Here is a 20,560-nt window from a genome sequence, read left to right on the forward strand (position 1 = left end):
TTTCGTTCAACGGCACCGAATATTTCTGTCGCACCGTCCATAAATCGCAAAAGTCCCACCACAGGATTTATTTAAATCTTTAAAAGTTATACATTTTCTGAATCGTCATTCATTTATATTGTTGCGAGAGTTCAGTTGCTATTTAAATTAGCTCCGTGAAGTTGGCAAATGTTGCTGGCCACAATTGGAGACTTTTCCACAAATTTATTATTTATCAAAATAAAAGTTCGGTGAATAAAATTATTTATGAACTGTAATTTTGTCAATTTTAATTGTTAAATTAATACAGTTGGATATGATTGTGATGTATTTGCAGAGAATATAAAATTGTGCACAAATTTCAATAAAAACTGTTTGCCACCTGTTGTTGCTGTCTGTCAGGTGTGGTATGGGCGTGCATTGCCAAAGACTGTCAATTCACAAGCAGCTGATTTGCATAGCCCATAACTCAAAAACTATAAATTGTTACCAAATGAAAGGGGTTATACATTTACTCTATATACCCATATCTTTAATATTCTATAGTCCTTTGTGTGAAATCATGTTCCCAGCAATTGTTGCTGTCTTTCCAGAGTGGGGTGGCCATACGTTGCTATTGACTGTCAGTTGCCACCCAACTCATTTGCATAGCTCATAACTCAAAAACTATAAATTGTTTCAAAATGAAAGGGGGTATACATTTGTTAGCTGGACCCATATCTTTAATATTCTACAGTCCTTTGTGTGAAATCATGTTCCCAGAAATTGTTGCTGTGTTTCCAGTGTGGGGAGGCCATACGTTGCTATTGACTGTCAATGCTTGGAACATGATTTCACAGAAAGGACTGTTTAATATTAAAGATATGTGTCCAGCTAACAAATGTATACCCCCTTTCATTTTGAAACAATTTATAGTTTTTGAGTTATGAGCTATGCAAATGAGCTGCTTGTGAATTGACAGTCAATAGCAACGTATGGCCTCCCCACACTGGAAACACAGTAACAATGGCTGGGAACATGATTTCACAGAAAGGACTGTAGAATATTAAAGATATGGGTATATAGAGTAAATGTATAACCCCTTTCATTTGGTAACAATTTATAGTTTTTGAGTTATGGGCTATGCAAATGAGCTGGTCGTGAATTGACAGTCAATGGCATTGCATGCCCTTACCACACTCTAAATACAGCAACAATTGCTGGGAACATGATTTTAGATAATAAATGTATAATTTTATAGATATTATACATAGATTTAATGTATGCCCCTTCATATTTGGCAAGTAAGCAGGTATGCAAATGAGCTGTTATTGAACCGACAGTATCAAGCAATTTATGCTTCACTTACAATTACAATTATAGTAACTAGTCAAATAACAAGCTAGTTGCTTGCTGACTTTTATAAGTTGTATCAACAATGAATTTAAACAATGTTAATTATGTGAGGAAGCGCAGAAAACGCGGTAACTATGTTCTCATTATTTAACGTTACTCAGCTCTTATTTTGACGGAAAATCACAGGAAGTCGAGACCGGAACTTCTGTACAGGAAGTCTAATTGTTGCCAACTTCACGGAGCTATGTTAATTACGTCAGAAGGATACAACACGGTTATTTTCTACTTAAACATAGACGCAAGCTCGAGAGCGTTAACATGATTGAAGTCTGACGTGTCTATTGTCAAAATCCATTTAAACTATTAAAAAGTAACCAGGGACTTTGGACTTATAAGGCGGGACATACCGAGTATCCAGCGAAAATATTGACCTGGCTACAGTCACAATTCTGAGAGTTCGAACTGCCACCATAATATTTATGTTGATTTCCGGAAATTTGTGGGGCGGAGCTCCTCGCGGTTAAAAGGGAAGTTGAGAGAAAGGAGGAAGCTAGTCAAATAACAAAACCCGGAAAATTCACGTACTGACGAGAGTTCCAAGTGAAAGATCAGAAAAGAAGAATCTCGCAAGTATGGCGACTGTAAAACAAGGGCAGCTGCACAAATCGAAGAAAAATATAATCTCCCACCCGGCCTTGATTGTCGTTGTTGTTGTTTTCTTGTACTCTCTCAACCCCTCTACCGTCTGCGAGGCTAGGGCGACGAGGAGTTTGTCAGATGAGGTAGAATCCTACAATAAATACTATAATTACGGGAATCTGACGCGGCTTCTCAAATCTTTGTCCACCAGGTATCCTCATATCGCGAACTTGTCAAGCGTGGGTCAGTCAGTACAGGGCAGGGAGCTGTGGGTGATGAGAATCACCAAGGACCCCACAGCGGATGGACCGGGGAAGCCTAAATTTAAATACGTGGGGAACATGCATGGAGACGAGACGGTGTCCCGGCAGGTGTTGGTGTACCTGATAGAACACCTACTAACCCGGTATGGAGAGGATCCGCGTGTCACTGAGCTGGTCAACAACACCGACATCCACGTCATGCCAAGCATGAACCCCGACGGCTTCGAGAAGTCCAAGGAGGGAGACTGTAACGGAAAAAACGGGGGTAGAGAGAATGCCAAAAGTGTCGACTTGAACAGAAGCTTTCCAGACCAGTTTGACACCATAAACGTTCGAAAGGAAGACATTCCGGAAGTCACGGCCGTCATTAAATGGATTCTTGATAACAAGTACGGTCATTCTTTACTTTCAGACCATCGCCTAATCACATTTGGTGGTTAGTTTGTGTTAGCTAGCTAGCGGACTTACTTGGCGTGTTGTTAATAAAGGATCCATCCTATGACCGGGTCATAACTGTTCACTTTAACGTAATTAGAGCAAGAAAAACAGTCGGAGATGGTTAAAAAAATGTCTGTTCATGTTACCATCAATGTTTCCTGCCTTCACGATACATTTTGTAGTAGAAATGCAATCGTAACGCACACTTGTATTGTGTGCCACCTTGCAGGTTATTGTATTGTTTGTAAAGGTAATGTTAGGAAGGAGATGGTCTCGCCATTCTGACAGACCCTGTTCTTCAGGTTCGTCCTATCTGGTAATCTCCACGGGGGTACTGTTGTGGCCAGCTATCCCTTTGACGACTCTAAATCACACGATCCAGACGGCCACTATAGCAAGTCCTCGGATGACGCGCTGTTCAGGTACCTGGCCCAGACGTACGCTGAGCACAACCCTGTCATGAGAACAGGCGAGCCCAACTGCCCGGACGCTCCGCTCGAGACATTCAAGGGCGGCATCGTAAACGGGGCACAGTGGTACGACGTGCCAGGTGAGTTCATAACGCTACAATCCTATTGCTCTTTCCTGACCTATCGCAATCTTATTTGCATCCATCACGCGCTTTGATAAAACCCAGGTGACCCTGTTGCCATGGTGACGTAGGACAGCTCCTTGTTATGGCACTTTGGTGGGCACCTTAGAGCTGTTAATAACAAGATGCGCTGAGTACATGGTTTCTGTTCCTATTAAGAGGATTTTTTATTATTGTTATGGCTGCAGTGCATTCTGGGAGAGGAATGTTATGGCTGCAGTGCATTCTGGGAGAGCAGTGTTAGGACTGCAGTGCATTCTGGGAGAGCAGTGTTAGGACTGCAGTGCCTTCTGGGAGAGCAGTGTTACGACTGCAGTACATTCTGGGAGAGCAGTGTTATGTTCAGTGTACCTGTGTTCAGTCAGCATTGTGTTCAGTAGCTGTGTTCAGGCAGCAGTGTGTCCCTGTGTTCAGTAGATGTGTGTCCCTGTGTTCAGTAGCAGTGTGTCCCTGTGTTCAGTAGATGTGTGTCCCTGTGTTCAGGCAACAGCGTGTGTCCCTGTGTTCAGGCAACAGCGTGTACCTGTGTTCAGTAGCAATGTGTCCCTGTGTTCAGTAGATGTGTGTCCCTGTGTTCAGTAGATGTGTCGCTGTGTTCAGTAGCAGTGTGTCCCTGTGTTCAGTAGCAATGTGTACCTGTGTTCAGTAGCAATGTGTCCCTGTGTTCAGTAGATGTGTGTCCCTGTGTTCAGTAGCAGTGTGTCCCTGTGTTCAGTAGCAGTGTGTCCCTGTGTTCAGTAGCAGTGTGTCCCTGTGTTCAGTAGCAATGTGTCCCTGTGTTCAGTAGGTGTGTGTCCCTGTGTTCAGTAGCAATGTGTCCCTGTGTTCAGTAGATATGTGTCCCTGTGTTCAGTAGCAAAGTGTCCCTGTGTTCAGTAGATGTGTGTCCCTGTGTTCAGTAGCAGTGTGTCCCTGTGTTCAGTAGCAGTGTGTCCCTGTGTTCAGTAGCAATGTGTCCCTGTGTTCAGTAGGTGTGTGTCCCTGTGTTCAGTAGATGTGTGTCCCTGTGTTCAGTAGCTGTGTGTCCCTGGGCTTTGAGGAATATCTTCTTCCTCCCTCTCTGTAATAGCTGGAAGAACTCAATTTTCTCTAGGGAGGTAAAGCGGATGTTTCGGGAACGATACTTCCCGTATACTTAGTGGCCAAAGCTAAATATAAGCAAACTACTTGGTGCTTGAGTTTGAACTTCCATAATGCTTTCCCTTTAATAGTAACAACATTTCCACAATTGGACCACCCTAATGCCACCGACAGTGTGTCTGTATACATTTATCACCTCGATTTAAAAATCTGACTTAACCAGCATTATTTTAACTTATAGTGTGTCCCTGTGTTCAGTAGATGTGTGTCCCTGTGTTCAGGCAACAGCGTGTGTCCCTGTGTTCAGGCAACAGCGTGTACCTGTGTTCAGTAGCAATGTGTCCCTGTGTTCAGTAGATGTGTGTCCCTGTGTTCAGTAGATGTGTCGCTGTGTTCAGTAGCAGTGTGTCCCTGTGTTCAGTAGCAATGTGTACCTGTGTTCAGTAGCAATGTGTCCCTGTGTTCAGTAGATGTGTGTCCCTGTGTTCAGTAGCAGTGTGTCCCTGTGTTCAGTAGCAGTGTGTCCCTGTGTTCAGTAGCAGTGTGTCCCTGTGTTCAGTAGCAATGTGTCCCTGTGTTCAGTAGGTGTGTGTCCCTGTGTTCAGTAGCAATGTGTCCCTGTGTTCAGTAGATATGTGTCCCTGTGTTCAGTAGCAAAGTGTCCCTGTGTTCAGTAGATGTGTGTCCCTGTGTTCAGTAGATGTGTGTCCCTGTGTTCAGTAGATGTGTGTACCTGTGTTCAGTAGCAATGTGTCCCTGTGTTCAGTAGGTGTGTGTCCCTGTGTTCAGTAGATGTGTGTCCCTGTGTTCAGTAGCTGTGTGTCCCTGGGCTTTGAGGAATATCTTCTTCCTCCCTCTCTGTAATAGCTGGAAGAACTCAATTTTCTCTAGGGAGGTAAAGCGGATGTTTCGGGAACGATACTTCCCGTATACTTAGTGGCCAAAGCTAAATATAAGCAAACTACTTGGTGCTTGAGTTTGAACTTCCATAATGCTTTCCCTTTAATAGTAACAACATTTCCACAATTGGACCACCCTAATGCCACCGACAGTGTGTCTGTATACATTTATCACCTCGATTTAAAAATCTGACTTAACCAGCATTATTTTAACTTATAAACTTGATTACAAATAGGATACATATGTGTAACCAGTAGCCTATCGATGGCAACCTGCATCTGATGTCTGATGTCAAGCGCAGTGGTGTTTGGTAGACAAATATGGCCGCACACTTGTAACTACGATATTTAAAAGCTGCATGTTGATAATTTGCTGATGATATGGAGCCTTGTAATTTTGTGCTTGCAGAACGATGTAATGCTTCATTTGCTTATATGAAGTTGATGATATGCGCGAGCGTAGCAGTTAGCAGTATACCGTAAAATGCAATTCAGCGTGGCTTTTAAAATAATTTTAACCATATTTTTAAGGTGCTTGTTACTACTGTGAATTTTGATACCGTAATGTATGTATACCTCCAGCAGTTCTTATGACGGATCTGCAATAAAGCCATCAATATTTGAAGCCAATTCCATGGTGGATCACTGGAGGAAGGGAGCAGAGTGCCACCTATACCGTGTTAAAGGGTGCTGAGTGCCACCTGTACTGTGTTTAAGGGTGCTGAGTGCCACCTATACTGTGTTTAAGGGTGCTGAGTGCCACCTATACTGTGTTTAAGGGTGCTGAGTGCCACCTATACTGTGTTAAAGGGAGCAGAGTGCCACCTATACCGTGTTAAAGGGAGCAGAGTGCCTTTCTGAGCCTGAGGCAAATTTAAACGCTTGACACGGTCAGCAAACCAGTTGATCAGTCTGCTTCAGTGCCCCAAAGCGTACCCCCACTCATAAACATCACCCAAAACAAAAAAAGTGACAAGCCCCCTAGCTTGCCCACCGACTACAGCTAAGACTGGGATGAGACAGGACTACCGTAGCTATTACAACCATTCGCTGGTCCACATAAATTTCTCAATCCAAAAAAGGTCCAAATAAATTAGCCCCCTAGTGTGTTACGGCACCGGGGTTGTACGAAGGAGAATTTTATTTCCAAAAAACGAAGGAAACCAGGACACCCAAGTCAAGTCCTACTACCGGGTAAAGCCAACAAACAATAGTCAGAGATGGAGAGGGCATGGACCTTCGTTGGAAGAGGTGCTTTTATAGGGTCCTCACACCGTTCAGACCGTACGCTTCTTCCAACCTCGTTCTCAGGTTGCCTCGCTCTGCTTTTCTAGTCTGACCAGTTCCCTCTGCCTTTGTGTTCAATGCCATTAAAGCCCCCCGGGCATTGTTCTGTCCTGGCAGTCTGGGGCGTACAGGATATGAGTGATGAACTCAAAATGAGGTCGGAATTAAAATATAAACGAGCACTGCGGAGAGGAGCGGTGTATCGTTTTACTAAGTTCGCTAACCAGTTAAAGCCCCCCAAGTCCTGTGAACGGCCAATCGGTGCTCTGTAAGGTGGGGTGTGATGGGGAGAGAGGAGTGCTGTTCTCAGGCCCTGTCCCAATCGGCTGTGAGGGACATGCCTGATTGGCTGGGCTCTGTAAAGTACATGCCTGATTGGCTGGGCTCTGTGAGGGACATGTCTGATTGGCTGTGCTCTGTAAAGTACATGCCTGATTGGCTGGGCTCTGTGAGGGACATTTCTGATTGGCTGGGCTCTGTAAAGTACATGCCTGATTGGCTGGGCTCTGTAAAGTACATGTCTGATTGGCTGGGCTCTGTAAAGTACATGTCTGATTGGCTGGGCTCTGTGAGGGACATTTCTGATTGGCTGGGCTCTGTCGCCTCATGGTGTCAGATTGCAGTCCCTGTGCTGGTTGGGACCGTTTGTGACAGGTCATTCTGTTTGTCTTTACCTGCTGCTGTTGAGTTCGTTGAGCAAATGCACACAAACTGCTAATATTGAAACATGGTGCACGCCCAGTGGGGTGACTGTGGATATGTGTGTTTTATTATGTAATGTTTAATGTGTTTAACATCAGGTAGGCTTGCACATACACACTTTACGCTTCAGGTATGGCCTTAATTTAATGTCAAAGTCTTTGTTTACAGATCCATCCCGAAATACGTTTTCTGTGTTGGCTGTTACGTTTGTCTTGCACTGACCCAGAATAATGTCAAAGTGGAGACTCTGACACCGTTTGTAATGTTCCTGTGGTTGTTCAGGGGGGATGCAGGACTATAACTACCTGCAGGGGAGCTGCCTGGAGATCACCATGGAGCTGAGCTGCTGTAAACACCCCCTTGCCTCGCAGCTCCACGCCGAGTGGGACAACAACCGGGAATCTCTCCTGGCTTACATGGAAAAGGTAACCGTGGCAACCATGACCAGCCACTTAAAACTGCATCCCACTGCGATGCAGACGCTTTGTGTGCATACGCACACGCATGAACGCATACACGCGCGCACACGCACACACCCACACATGCGCGGGACCCACACATGCGCACACACACACTCATACATGCACAAACTCTCTCGCACACGCACACACACATGCTCACGCACTCATACACACTCATACACACACACACACACGCGCACACACATTCACAGGTCTTGATTGGACCCCCCTCTGCGTGCTGCAGGTGCACATTGGTGTTCGCGGGTATGTGAGAGGGGCAGAGAATGGGAGCGTTCTCTCTGACGTGAGGATAGCTGTGGCAGGGATCAACCACAACATCAGCACAGCCAGGTTTGGAGACTACTACCGTCTGCTCCTGCCTGGCAGCTACAACATCACAGCCAGTCTCCCAGGGTGAGTGTGTGACACCTGAACATGAGTGTAAGGTGTGTGTGTTTCAGGTACCTGCCCATGACTGAGGGTGTGTGTGTGGGGGTGTGTGTTTCAGGTACCTGCCCATGACTGAGGGGGGGGGGGGTTGTGTGGATGTATGTGTGTGTGTGTGTGTGTGTGTGTGTGTGTGTGTGTGTGTGTGTGTTTCAGGTACCTGCCCATGACTGTGGGGTGTGTGTGTGTTTCAGGTACCTGCCCATGACTGTAGGGGGGGTGTGTGTGTTTCAGGTACCTGCCCATGACTGTAGGGGGTGTGTGTGTTTCAGGTACCTGCCCATGACTGTAGGGGGGGGTGTGTGTGTTTCAGGTACCTGCCCATAACTGTAGGGGGGGGTGTGTGTGTTTCAGGTACCTGCCCATGACTGTAGGGGGGGGTGTGTGTGTTTCAGGTACCTGCCCATAACTGTAGGGGGGGGTGTGTGTGTTTCAGGTACCTGCCCATGACTGTGGGGGGTGTGCAGGTTGTGGAGGGGAAGGCCACAGAGCTGAACTTCACTCTGGCCGCGGTGAGAGCAGAGCCCCCCCCCAGCACTCCGGCAGCCCCGCCCGACCCCCCCGGTGGCAGCGGAAGCGGAGGCTCCACCCCCGACACCCCGCCCCCCCCTCCACCGCCCGTGCAGCCCCAGGACTTCAGACACCATCACTACAACGACATGGAGCTGTTCCTCATCCGCTACAGCACCGAGTACCCTGCCATCACGCGCCTCTACTCCATCGGCACCTCCGTGCAGAACCGCCACCTCTACGTCATGGAGATCACAGACAACCCGGGCGTGCACGAGGAAGGTGCTGATCCCCATCTGCCCGTTACTGCTCCCCATCTGCCCGTTACTGCTCCCCATCTGCCCGTTACTGCTCCCCATCTGCCCGTTACTGCTCCCCATCTGCCCGTTACTGCTCCCCATCTGCCCGTTACTGCTCCCCATCTGCCCGTTACTGCTCCCCATCTGCCCGTTACTGCTCCCCATCTGCCCGTTACTGCTCCCCATCTGCCCGTTACTGCTCCCCATCTGCCCGTTACTGCTCCCCATCTGCCCGTTACTGATCCCCATCTGCCCGTTACTGCTCCCCATCTGCCCGTTACTGCTCCCCATCTGCCCGTTACTGATCCCCATCTGCCCGTTACTGCTCCCCATCTGCCCGTTACTGCTCCGCCTGGGCCACGCCCACTTCCGGCCCCAGGCGCTCAGTTCAGTTCAGTTCAGTTCAGTTCAGTTCAGCTCAGTTCCTATGGGTAACTGTATGTAGACGTTGAACAGATAAGACATTGTACCTTCTATCTGGGTGGTTTCTCAGTCTCCCTCAGGTTGTCCTGTTGACCCTTCTCCCAGAATGATTCTCAGGTTTTCAGTGTTTGTCAGGATAGGAAATTTAGAAAGGAATATTTAGAAAGATTTGTTGAAATATGTTTTTCATATGATTTTTGAATACTCACAAAAATGAGCTTGGAGGAAGTGCTTTTCTGTGTCCACCCTGTTTCACAGTGACCACATGAACGTGGTGCTATTTCTCTCTGTCCGTTTCCAGGGGAACCAGAGTTCAAGTACATCGGCAACATGCACGGTAACGAAGTGGTGGGTCGCGAAGTGCTCCTCAACCTGATCGAGTACCTGTGCCGTAACTACGGCAACGACCCTGAGGTCACCCAGCTGGTCAACAGCACGCGCATCCACATCATGCCCTCGATGAACCCGGACGGATATGAGCTCGCCCAGGAGGGTAAGACCCTGACCCCTCTCTCAGACACGCCCAGGAGGGTAAGACCCTGACCCCTCTCTCAGACATGCCCAGGAGGGTTAGACCCTGACCCCTCTCTCTGACACGCCCAGGAGGGTTAGACCCTGACCCCTCTCTCAGACACGCCCAGGACGGTAAGACCCTGACCCTTCTCTCTGACACGCCCAGGAGGGTTAGACCCTGACCCTTCTCTCTGACATGTCGAGGAGGGTTAGACCCTGACCCGTCAGACAGACACAGGAGGGTTAGACCCTGACCCCTCAGACACACACAGGAGGGTTAGACCCTGACCCCTCAGACACACCCAGGAGGGTTAGACCCTGACCCCTCAGACACACACAGGAGGGTTAGACCCTGACCCCTCAGACACACACAGGAGGGTTAGACCCTGACCCCTCAGACACACACAGGAGGGTTAGACCCTGACCCCTCAGACACACACAGGAGGGTTAGACCCTGACCCCTGTCTCTGACATGACCATCAATCGGACACTCCCAGAAGTACCAAGTGTAGACCTGATTGTCATGTGCTGCACTGGATTTGTTCTTTATCGTGTGCTGCTGTGCACATGCTGTGCATTTAAGGTGGAATGGATCTGCTAAATTGCTCTTGTTTTTCAGGTGACGTCAAAGGCTACATGGGGCGCAACAACAGCAACAATTTTGACTTGAACCGGAACTTTCCGGACCAGTTTGTCTCCATTCCTGACCCCCAGCAGCCAGAGTCCATCGCCGTGATGAACTGGCTGAGGATGTTCCCTTTCGTCCTGTCCGCCAACCTGCATGGAGGTAAGTCCCGCCATTGCTCCTCCAGGGTCCTCCTGGCAGAGAGAGAGAACAGGGGAGGACACCTGGGGTTTCTGAGCAGGTCACCAATGATTAATGTCACCAGAATAAAAAGCAAAGGTACCACAACAGAGCACAATTTACAACTGAGAGAACCGTCTGCCAGCACATTGTCTCTCCCATGTCAGATCTCCAGGTTGTAGCCTTGTGAAAGCATGCGGTCTGCATGCACCGCAACGGGGCAAACTGAAAGAACCGACATGCACAGCAACAAATGCTCTCCAGAGCAGAAATCAAAGCTAGAGCCTGTTTTCCCATGGTGGAGTCATGCATGTCACGGCAGTTAAACCGCAGAATACTGCTTTTGCTCAAAATGAACTGTGTGCCAGCACATATTCATCTGCTAATTGGCAATTTTGAGTTTAGATAAGTGGCAAGAGCTTGAGTCACACATTTTTTTTTTTCACTCTGCAAGGAGAATCAATCAAGTGTCTTACTTCTTTTTCAGATTCTACTTTTTAGAGGGGCACCATCTATCAAACAAGTTTTCTTTTTCTGCTGAAAACTCAACATTAGGTTGGCTCCTAATTGGACTGGCTCCAACTTTCAGTAGCTCCTAGGAGTAAGGAAATACTTTAGTATCTGTTTCAACAAAACAAGGAATCATTTAACATGCCTCCAAGCATCAAATCCTGAGGGAGGTGAAAACATGGAAAACTGATAATGTGAGGTGATAGAACTCCAAGTAAAACAGGAGTCTATTTCATGCTCCAACAACTTATTCTTATTCTTATTTATTATTCTTCCCTCAAATGGATTTCATGCTCTTGCTCTTTTTGCCTGTCCTCGAGTTTACCTTAACTCAAACTCGGCTTCAGAGAGGTGTGGAAAAGCACTACTGCAGTAGGTCCTCTGCTTCATGCACAGGAACCGCAGTCCATGTAATATTTGTTCTTGCATTGATAGCAGACAAGCAACAAATCAGCTAGCTGGTATTGTTAAATCTATGTTGCATCCATTTGTATTAAAAATGTGTTGGTGGCGAACTAAATGGAATGTTAATTTAAAATCGTTAAACAGTAACTGTTTGCTGCAAACATAGTTCGACAACTGTGATTCAAAAACACGTGAAACGTGAATCAAATACAGTTTGATGTTTAGTTGGAGGAGAGGTCCTGAACAGGTCTGGGCCTGAAGAATTGAATCTTCCTACACATCACAGACAAGCTCAAGTGCTTGTCTTAGCTGTGAGGAATCCACAGGAACAAAAAGAGAAATGATCCTAAAATAATAATAAATTTGTCCTGCAGAGACGGGGGTGGAGCTGGGGCCAAAAGGGAAGGCAGCAGACAGGATTGAACTGGGTTTGAGTGAAGGTGCAGTCCAGGTCTGGGAAGCTGTGTGGAGCTGATCTGCTTTGGCTTTGCTTCAGGGTCTTTGGTGGTGAACTACCCTTACGATGACAACGCAGAGGGGCGAACCACCTACAGCAAGTCTCCCGATGACGCCGTCTTCAAGATGGTGTCTCTGGCATACGCACAGGTAGGCACAGGTAGTGGCATAGGCACAGGTAGCAGCATACGCACTGTTAGTGGCATATGCTTGAGTGTGCACATACCTGCACACACACGCCCAGACACACCTAGGATCATAGTCTTAGTTTTATGGTTGCTCACAGGTTTTATCAGGGTAAAATCGCAGGCTTTAGGTTGTGTGGTACAAATTAAAAGCATCATTGTCATTCATTGGGGATTTCTGTTCTGCTGATCATGTTCTTGGAAGTGTGTATGTGTGTGTGTGGGCTACTGTCTCATATGTAAGGTGCACCGTGTGTAGAGCTGTACCCAGATGTGTGTGTGTTTCTGTAGGGGAATCCTCTCATGAGTAAGGGGGTACCTTGCTTGAAGCTGTACCCACAAGAGTTCTTCCAGGATGGCATCACCAACGGGGCGGGCTGGTACAATGTGCCAGGTGAGTGTGCACTGTATGTTAACACAGATATTAGGAAATATTTTCACAGAGAGGGTGGAATCCTTACTTGCAAGGACACGTAGTGGAGACACTGGGCATTTTCAAGACCAGGCTTGATACAGTGGGAGATACTATTTAATTTTTAGGCACTAAGCAGAAGAAACAGGCTGTATGGCCTGTTCCCGCCATTATGTTATGCTATGTTACTGATTAACGCCTGTCGACTGAAACTCTAGTTTGACTTTGTTCTGATGGAGTACTGGTAGGGTGGTGTAAACGCTAAAGTGGTAGCTGGTTGCTATAGCATAAACGGTAACGTTGCAGCTAATTTGTGTAGTGTCAACAGTAAGGGTGCAGCTCATTTCTGTGGTGTCAACAGTAAGGTTGCAGCTAATTTGTGTAGTGTAAACAGTAACATTGCAGCTAATTTGTGTAGTGTCAACAGTAAGGTTGCAGCTAATTTATGTAGTGTAAACAGTAATGTGGTTGCTGATTGCAGTTGTGTAAACAGTAATACGGTAGCTGATTGCTTGCCTGTTTGCTTGTGTCTGGACCTCTGACCCTTGCTGTTCTCTGTGTGGCCTGCAGGGGGCATGCAAGACTGGAACTACCTCAACACCAACTGCTTTGAGGTGACCATCGAGCTGGGCTGCGTGAAATACCCGCTAGCCAAAGACCTGCCCATGTACTGGGAACAGAACCGCCGGGCCCTGCTGCAATTCATACATCAGGTCTGCACTCACACTCTCTCTCTCTCTCTCTCTCTCTCTCTCTCTCTCTCTCTCTCTCTCTCTCTCTCTCTCTCTCTCTCTATCATCCTTCCTTCCCTCTTTCTCTGTCCCTCTGCCTCTCTCCCCCCCTCTCTGACTGAGTCTCCCCCCACTCTCCCAGGTTCACAGGGGGGTGAAGGGCATGGTGATGGATGGTAAAGATGGCACGGGTATCTCCAATGCTACCATCACTGTGGCAGAGGTGGATCACCCCATCACCACCAATAAGGCAGGGGACTACTGGCGCCTCCTAGTCCCGGGAACGTACCGGCTGACTGCCTCCGCACGCGGGTGAGTCAGCCCCTGCCCCCTCTACCCTGTCTCTGCCCCCTCCACCTTGCCCCCTCCACCCTGTCTCTGCCCCCTGCCCCCTCCACCCTGCCCCCTCCACCCTGCCCCCTCCACCCTGCCCCCTCCACCCTGCCCCCTCCACCCTGCCCCTGCCCGCTCCACCCTGCCCCTGCCCCCTCCACCCTGCCCCCTCCACCCTGCCCCTGCCCGCTCCACCCTGCCCCTGCCCCCTCCACCCTGCCCGCTCCACCCTGCCCCTGCCCCCTCCACCCTGCCCCCTCCACCCTGCCCCTGCCCGCTCCACCCTGCCCCTGCCCCTCCACCCTGCCCCTGCCCCTCCACCCTGCCCCCTCTACCCTGCCCCCTCCACCCTGCCCCCTCCACCCTGTCTCTGCCCCCTCCACCCTGCCCCCTCCACCCTGTCCCCTCCACCCTGCCCCCTCCACCCTGCCCCTGCCCGCTCCACCCTGCCCCTGCCCGCTCCACCCTGCCCCTGCCCCCTCCACCCTGCCCCCTCCACCCTGTCCCCTCCACCCTGCCCCCTCCACCCTGCCCCCTCCACCCTGTCTCTGCCCCCTCCACCCTGTCCCTGCCCCTCCACCCTGCCCCTGCCCGCTCCACCCTGCCCCTGCCCCCTCCACCCTGCCCCCTCCACCCTGCCCCCTCCACCCTGCCCCCTCCACCCTGCCCCCTCCACCCTGTCTCTGCCCCCTCCACCCTGTCCCTGCCGCCCCCATGGGCTACATTATATTGCTGGCATTTAGCAGATGCTCTTTTCCACAGTGTCCGCCATCATATCTGCACAGCTTGTTCGCACAGCTGGATGCACTGCAGTGATGCAGGTTCATCCTGCCTGAGTACCACAGCCGTGTCCTACCCAGTGACCCGTGATGCCTCCCTGCTGCCTGTAAGTGCTGGTTTTGCCCCCGCAGGTACACTCCCGTCTCTGTGTACGCCACCGTGCCGGAGGGGGGGGTGGAGCAGGTGGACTTCCGGCTGACCCGGGTGCGCAGTGAGGAGGGTGCGGGGCCGACCCGGGACCCCACGGAGGAGGAGTTTGAGCACTTCATTAAGGAGCTCTCCTCCGAGCGAGGCCTGGAGGAGCTGCTGCGGTCCACCGCCCCCCACAGCAGCTTCCGCTACCGGCCCTACATCGAGCTCTCCGAGTTCCTGAGGGGCCTCACCTACAACTTTCCCAAAATCACACACCTGCACAGGTACGCAAACCCTAACCCCCTAACCCTGACCCCCCTCGAACCCTAACCCTAAACCTAAACCTAACCCCCTAGCCATAACCTCCTAACCGTAACCCTACACTAGCTTGTTCCCATCTGCACAAGTAAGTGACCTGCTCTCATCTGCTCAGACTCATGTGTGTTTTCCATTGTGAAACTAGTATGGAAACTCAAGTTTTTATTCCCTCCTCTCTCATTGTTTCCCTGCGGCTGTTCTCTGATTGGCTGGGACAGTTTGGGACAGAGTGTGGAGTTCCGGACCATCTGGGCCCTGGAGATCTCCAACAAGCCCACGGTCGACGAGCCCGCTGAGCCCAAGATCCGGTTTGTGGCCGGTATCCACGGCAACGCGCCCGTGGGCACGGAGCTTCTGCTGGAGCTTGCCGCGTTCCTGTGCATCAACTACGGCAAGAGTCCCGCCGTTACCAAGGTGAGAGTCCTGCCGTAACCAAGGTGAGAGTCCCGCCGTAACCAAGGTGACTCCCGCCGTTTCCAAGGTGAGTTGCTATGAGCCGCCCTGCCCTCTGCCTCTTGAGGCCCCTCCTCTCATGCCCCGCCCCCTCTTCTCCCCTGTAGCTGATTGACAGGACGAGGATCGTGATCCTGCCGCTGGTGAACCCGGACGGCAGAGAGCTGGCCCAGGAGAGGCACTGCGCCTCCACCGAGGGCCTCACCAACGCCAACAAGAAGGACCTGGACACGGACTTCTTCGGTCAGTTCGTCCTGCTCATTCAGACATTCCCCAGAGCCGTCCCAATCCAGAGAACAAACTCCCATTTATTCCCTGGGACAAATGCCCCAATGTACAGCTTGAATCTGTTCTGCTGCATTCTCATGAACAATCACTGTCATTTCATTAAAATATTATATATTTTATATACGATTGGTGTAGTTGCTATTCTGAACATGCTCATTTCAGATAGCTAGTTAGCTTAGCCTTGTTGTTTTTACCAGTGAAGGTTTGATTACTTATTTGTATGTAATTCTCTCTGCTGGGAAATTCTGACATTGTAAAATTGTGGGCAGGACAAAAAATAGGAGGATCAGGCTAGAGGGCGATTAAGTGCAGGAATCTCTACGCCATTTTAATACATATTAACTACCCTGAAGATGCTAATGTAAGGAGTACACATCTCTGACAGATGTGTGATTCTGTGTGTGTACCAGTGTGTCTGTGTGTGTGTGTTTATCTGTACCTGTGTGTGTGTGTGTGTAACTTTGTACCTGTGTGTGTGTTTTTCTGTGTACCTGTGTGTGTGTGACCTGTGTTGTGTTTCTGTGTACCGATGTGTGACCTGTGTGTGTGTGTTTACCTGTGTACCCATGCGTGTGTGTGTGTGTGTTTACCTATGTACCCATGAGTGTGTGTGTTTACCTGTATACCTGTGTGTGTGTGTTTACCTGTGTACCTGTGTGCAGGGAATGCATCGCAGCGCTTCCGGGAGATGCAGCCAGAGACGGAGGCAGTGATGAAGCTGATCCAGACAAAGGGCTTCACCCTCTCTGTGGCTCTGGATGGGGGGTCACTGCTCGCCACGTACCCCTACAACAAGCCCGTCCAACCAGGTACGCACCCCTACAACAGGCCCGTCCAACCAGGTACGCACCCCTACAACAAGCCCGTCCAACCAGGTATGCACCCCTACAACAAGCCCGTCCAACCAGGTACGCACCCCTACAACAAGCCCGTCCAACCAGGTACGCACCCCTACAACAAGCCCGTCCAACCAGGTACGCACCCCTACAACAAGCCCGTCCAACCAGGTACGCACCCCTACAACAAGCCCGTCCAACCAGGTACGCACCCCTACAACAAGCCCGTCCAACCAGGTACGCACCCCTACAACAGGCCCGTCCAACCAGGTACGCACCCCTACAACAAGCCCGTCCAACCAGGTACGCACCCCTACAACAAGCCCGTCCAACCAGGTACGCACCCCTACAACAAGCCCGTCCAACCAGGTACGCACCCCTACAACAAGCCCGTCCAACCAGGCATGCACCCCTACAACAAGCCCGTCCAACCAGGTACGCACCCCTACAACAGGCCCGTCCAACCAGGTACGCACCCCTACAACAAGCCCGTCCAACCAGGTACGCACCCCTACAACAAGCCCGTCCAACCAGGTACGCACCCCTACAACAAGCCCGTCCAACCAGGTACGCACCCCTACAACAAGCCCGTCCAACCAGGCATGCACCCCTACAACAGGCCCGTGTTGGCTTGTGACGCTCCGTTTCTTGCAACGCTTTTTCCTGTGTTGCTGTTGCCTGTGTCGCTCTGTCTCTGGTGTCACTGTTTCCCGTGACACCCTGCTTCATATGATGTTCCGTTTCCTCTTGAAAGGCTCTGATGCCCTGTTATGTTCGGTTTCCTGACAAATGGCTTCTGCTCATGTTTTTCCTCAGTGGAGAATGAAGACACGCTGAAGTACCTCGCTTCAGTTTATGCGAACAACCATCCCTCAATGCACCTTGGGCGTCCCGGATGTCCAAACAGTCAAGGTAGGCGGGCAGTGACGCTCAGAGGGGTTTAGATTTGGGAGCAAGTCTGCTGATAGAGGAGGTACAGTAGATCCTCCTCACCGCCCTGGTTTTGTGTCCTCAGTGGAGAACATTCCGGGTGGGGTCCTGCGTGCAGCGGAATGGCACAGTCACATGGGCAGCATGAAGGTAATGTGTGTGTGTGTGTGTGTGTGTGTGTGTGTGTGTGTGTGTGTGTGTGTGTGTGTGTGTGTGTGTGTGTGTGTGTGTGTGTGTGTGTGTGTGTGTGTGTGTGGTGAGTGCATAGTGTGTATATTGTGTGTGTGAGTGTGTTTGTGCAGTATGTGTGGGTCTGTGTGTGTGTGAGTGTCTATAGTGTGTGAGCGTGTTTGTGCAGTGTGTGTCTATAGTGTGTGAGCGTGTTTGTGCAGTGTGTGTGTGTGTGTCTATAGTGTGTGAGCGTTTTTGTGTAGTGTGTGTGTATCTATAGTGTGTGAGCGTTTTTGTGCAGTGTATGTGTGTGTGTCTATAGTGTGTGTGCACATGTTTGTGCAGTGTGTGTGTGTGTCTATAGTGTGTGTGAGTGTGTTTGATGCTGATTCTGTCCTGTGTTCTCTCAGGATTTCAGTCTGGATTTTGGCCACTGTCCTGAGATCAGTGTGTACACCGGCTGCTGCCTGTTCCCGTCGGCCAGCCAGCTCTCCGGCCTGTGGGCCCAGAACAGCAAGTCTCTGCTCAGCATGCTGGTGGAGGTGAGGCCCGTTCACTAACGTTTGACAACGTATTCTAACTTTTTTTCAGTTTGCCATTAGCGATTAGCTATCGTTAGCTAACAGTATGAGAAGGTAGGGTGCAAACTAAAATGGCTTCCGATGGGGAAGACGCAAAAGTAGACCGTCATTTGTCTGTTATAATATACTTGAATCAATGGAATATTTGTTCTTGCCCTTTGAAAAAAAGAAAATCCAGTTAAACCGCTAATCAACTAGCTTGCATTGTTGAGTCCAAGTTGCGTCCATTAGTATTAAAAAGGCATTGGTGCTGAATGAATGGAATGTTTATTTAAAATTGTCACTGCTCACCTGTGTCTCTGTGTCCCTGCTCACCTGTGTCTCTGTGTCCCTGCTCACCTGTGTCTCTGTGTCCCTGCTCACCTGTGTCTCTGTGTCCCTGCTCACCTGTGTCTCTGTGTCCCTGTGTCCCTGCTCACCTGTGTCTCTGTGTCCCTGCTCACCTGTGTCTCTGTGTCCCTGCTCACCTGTGTCTCTGCGTCCCTGTGTCCCTGCTCACCTGTGTCTCTGTGTCCCTGCTCACCTCTGTCCCTGTGTCTCTGTGTCCCTGTGTCCCTGCTCACCTGTGTCCCTGTGTCTCTGGCTGTGTCCCAGGTGCATAAAGGCGTGCGGGGCGTGGTTAAGGACCGGAGCGGCAGGCCCATAGCGGGGGCCATGATAGTGCTGAACGGGGGGGTGCGGGTGTTCACCAGCGAGGGGGGGTACTTCCACGCCCTGCTGGCCCCTGGGGCGCACAACATCGAGGCCGTCGCCGATGGTTACCAGCAGCAGCGGCAGAAGGTGGGTGGAGGGCCGTGCCCATCGATGACATCATAATGACATCAGCGATGGCTCATACAATGTTTCTCATAAGTACCCACGAGGGAAGGCCCGCCCCCATAAAGTACACGGCATTCTGGGTTCTCGCTGAGTATCGCCCCTTTTCTTGACACAAGCTTCAAAATGACATGCCCAAAATAAGATGGATACTATTCTTAAACCCTTTTGACTACAGACTATTTGACTCTTCTGAATAGGTTAACCCTTTGGGGTTTGTTTTCCAAGAGTGGGAATTACTCCGAAGTATTACTAAAACAAAGTTACAGGAGCTCAAACAAAGTGAAAGTGGAAGCTTTTTTTCCTCACTGAAAAGATTTTGACTGGATACAGATTGTTATAGCTATGGCAGGTGCACTTAGAAACACAATGGAGTTAAGTCACAACACTGGACAAATCATGTTTCAAATATCAGCAAAAATGTGTATTCTGCATTGCTTTTTATTTGGAGACTCCAAGAGGACACATGGAAACTAAATTATAATATGGGTCTTTTGAGGTGTTGGTCTGTGTTTGTGTCTGCTAGGTGTTTGTGTCATCGTATGAAGCCGCCAGCTCCATCACCATCGAGTTCGACATGGACAACCACATCTTCGGCCTCCCGCGGGAATTTGTGGTGGCCAGCGCAGGTACGCTCGAGTCGGGACACTGCCGCTGTAGGCTGGAGGACAGCTGCTGCTCAGGCAGCTACTGCATTACTATAGCAGTCATTTACATTTGTGGAAAGGGTATAAGGTGGAGCACTCTTTTAGGGAAGTTACGCTTGGGACTGAAAGGGTTGTGTGTTCCTGCCCCCCCAGCGGCCTCCATGACGGCTCTGGTCATCACCGCCTGCATCATCTGGTGCGTTTGCTCGGCCAAATCCACACAGCAGAAGGACGGCTTCCACCGGCTGCGGCAGCACAGGCAGGACTACGAGGACGACATCAGGCTGACCTCCATGGGCTCGGAGAAGTCCCTGCTCAGCCCCGAGTTCCAGGACGAGAGCGAGAGTGAGGAGGACACGCTGTACGCCAACAAGCTCTGAGCCCCGCCCACTGTCCCAGGCCCCGCCCACTGCCCCGAGCCCCACCCACTGCCCTGAGCCCCACCCACTGCCCCGAGCCCCACCCACTGCTGAGCCCCGCCCACTGTCCCAGGCCCCACCCACTGTCCCAGGCCCCACCCACTGTCCCAGGCCCTGCCTACTGCCCAGGCCCCGCCCACTGCCCCGAGCCCCACCCACTGCCCCGAGCCCCACCCACTGCCCCGAGCCCCACCCACTGTCCCAGGCCCCGCCCACTGTCCCAGGCCCCACCCACTGTCCCAGGCCCTGCCTACTGCCCAGGCCCCGCCCACTGCCCTGAGCCCCACCCACTGCCCCGAGCCCCGCCCACTGCCACAAGCCCCACCCACTGCTCTGAGCCCCGCCCACTGTCCCAAGCCCCACCCACTGCTCTGAGCCCCGCCCACTGTCCCAGGCCCTGCCTACTGCCCCAGGGCCTGCCCACTGCCCTGTGCCCTGCCCACTGCTCTGAGCTGCCCACTGCCCCAAGCCCCACCCACTGCCCC

At 50.7% G+C, this 20,560-nt stretch overlaps 1 protein-coding gene across 2 annotated transcripts; it reads left to right on the top strand.

Moving 5' to 3' along the window:
• Positions 1-1,669: 1,669 nt before the first annotated feature.
• Positions 1,670-20,122, top strand: cpda (carboxypeptidase D, a). Of its 2 annotated transcripts, XM_061216645.1 has the most exons (22): positions 1,670-2,605; positions 2,957-3,204; positions 7,497-7,639; positions 7,920-8,089; positions 8,559-8,914; positions 9,656-9,847; positions 10,487-10,654; positions 12,084-12,193; positions 12,520-12,622; positions 13,211-13,353; positions 13,514-13,683; positions 14,616-14,900; positions 15,153-15,348; positions 15,495-15,630; positions 16,338-16,484; positions 16,584-16,616; positions 17,328-17,423; positions 17,527-17,591; positions 18,023-18,154; positions 18,788-18,973; positions 19,536-19,638; positions 19,810-20,122. In XM_061216645.1, the coding sequence occupies exons 1-22, from the start codon at positions 1,947-1,949 to the stop codon at positions 20,034-20,036; spliced, it is 4,068 nt and encodes a 1,355-aa protein (XP_061072629.1). In that variant the 5' UTR covers positions 1,670-1,946; the 3' UTR covers positions 20,037-20,122. The 2 variants fall into 2 exon arrangements, with proteins under 2 accessions (XP_061072629.1, XP_061072630.1); XM_061216646.1 differs by lacking the exon at positions 16,584-16,616 and having other exon boundaries at positions 1,674-2,605.
• The last annotated feature ends 438 nt before the right edge of the window (positions 20,123-20,560 follow it).

Source organism: Conger conger, chromosome 13 (assembly GCF_963514075.1).
Source record: "Conger conger chromosome 13, fConCon1.1, whole genome shotgun sequence".
Taxonomy (NCBI): domain Eukaryota; kingdom Metazoa; phylum Chordata; class Actinopteri; order Anguilliformes; family Congridae; genus Conger; species Conger conger.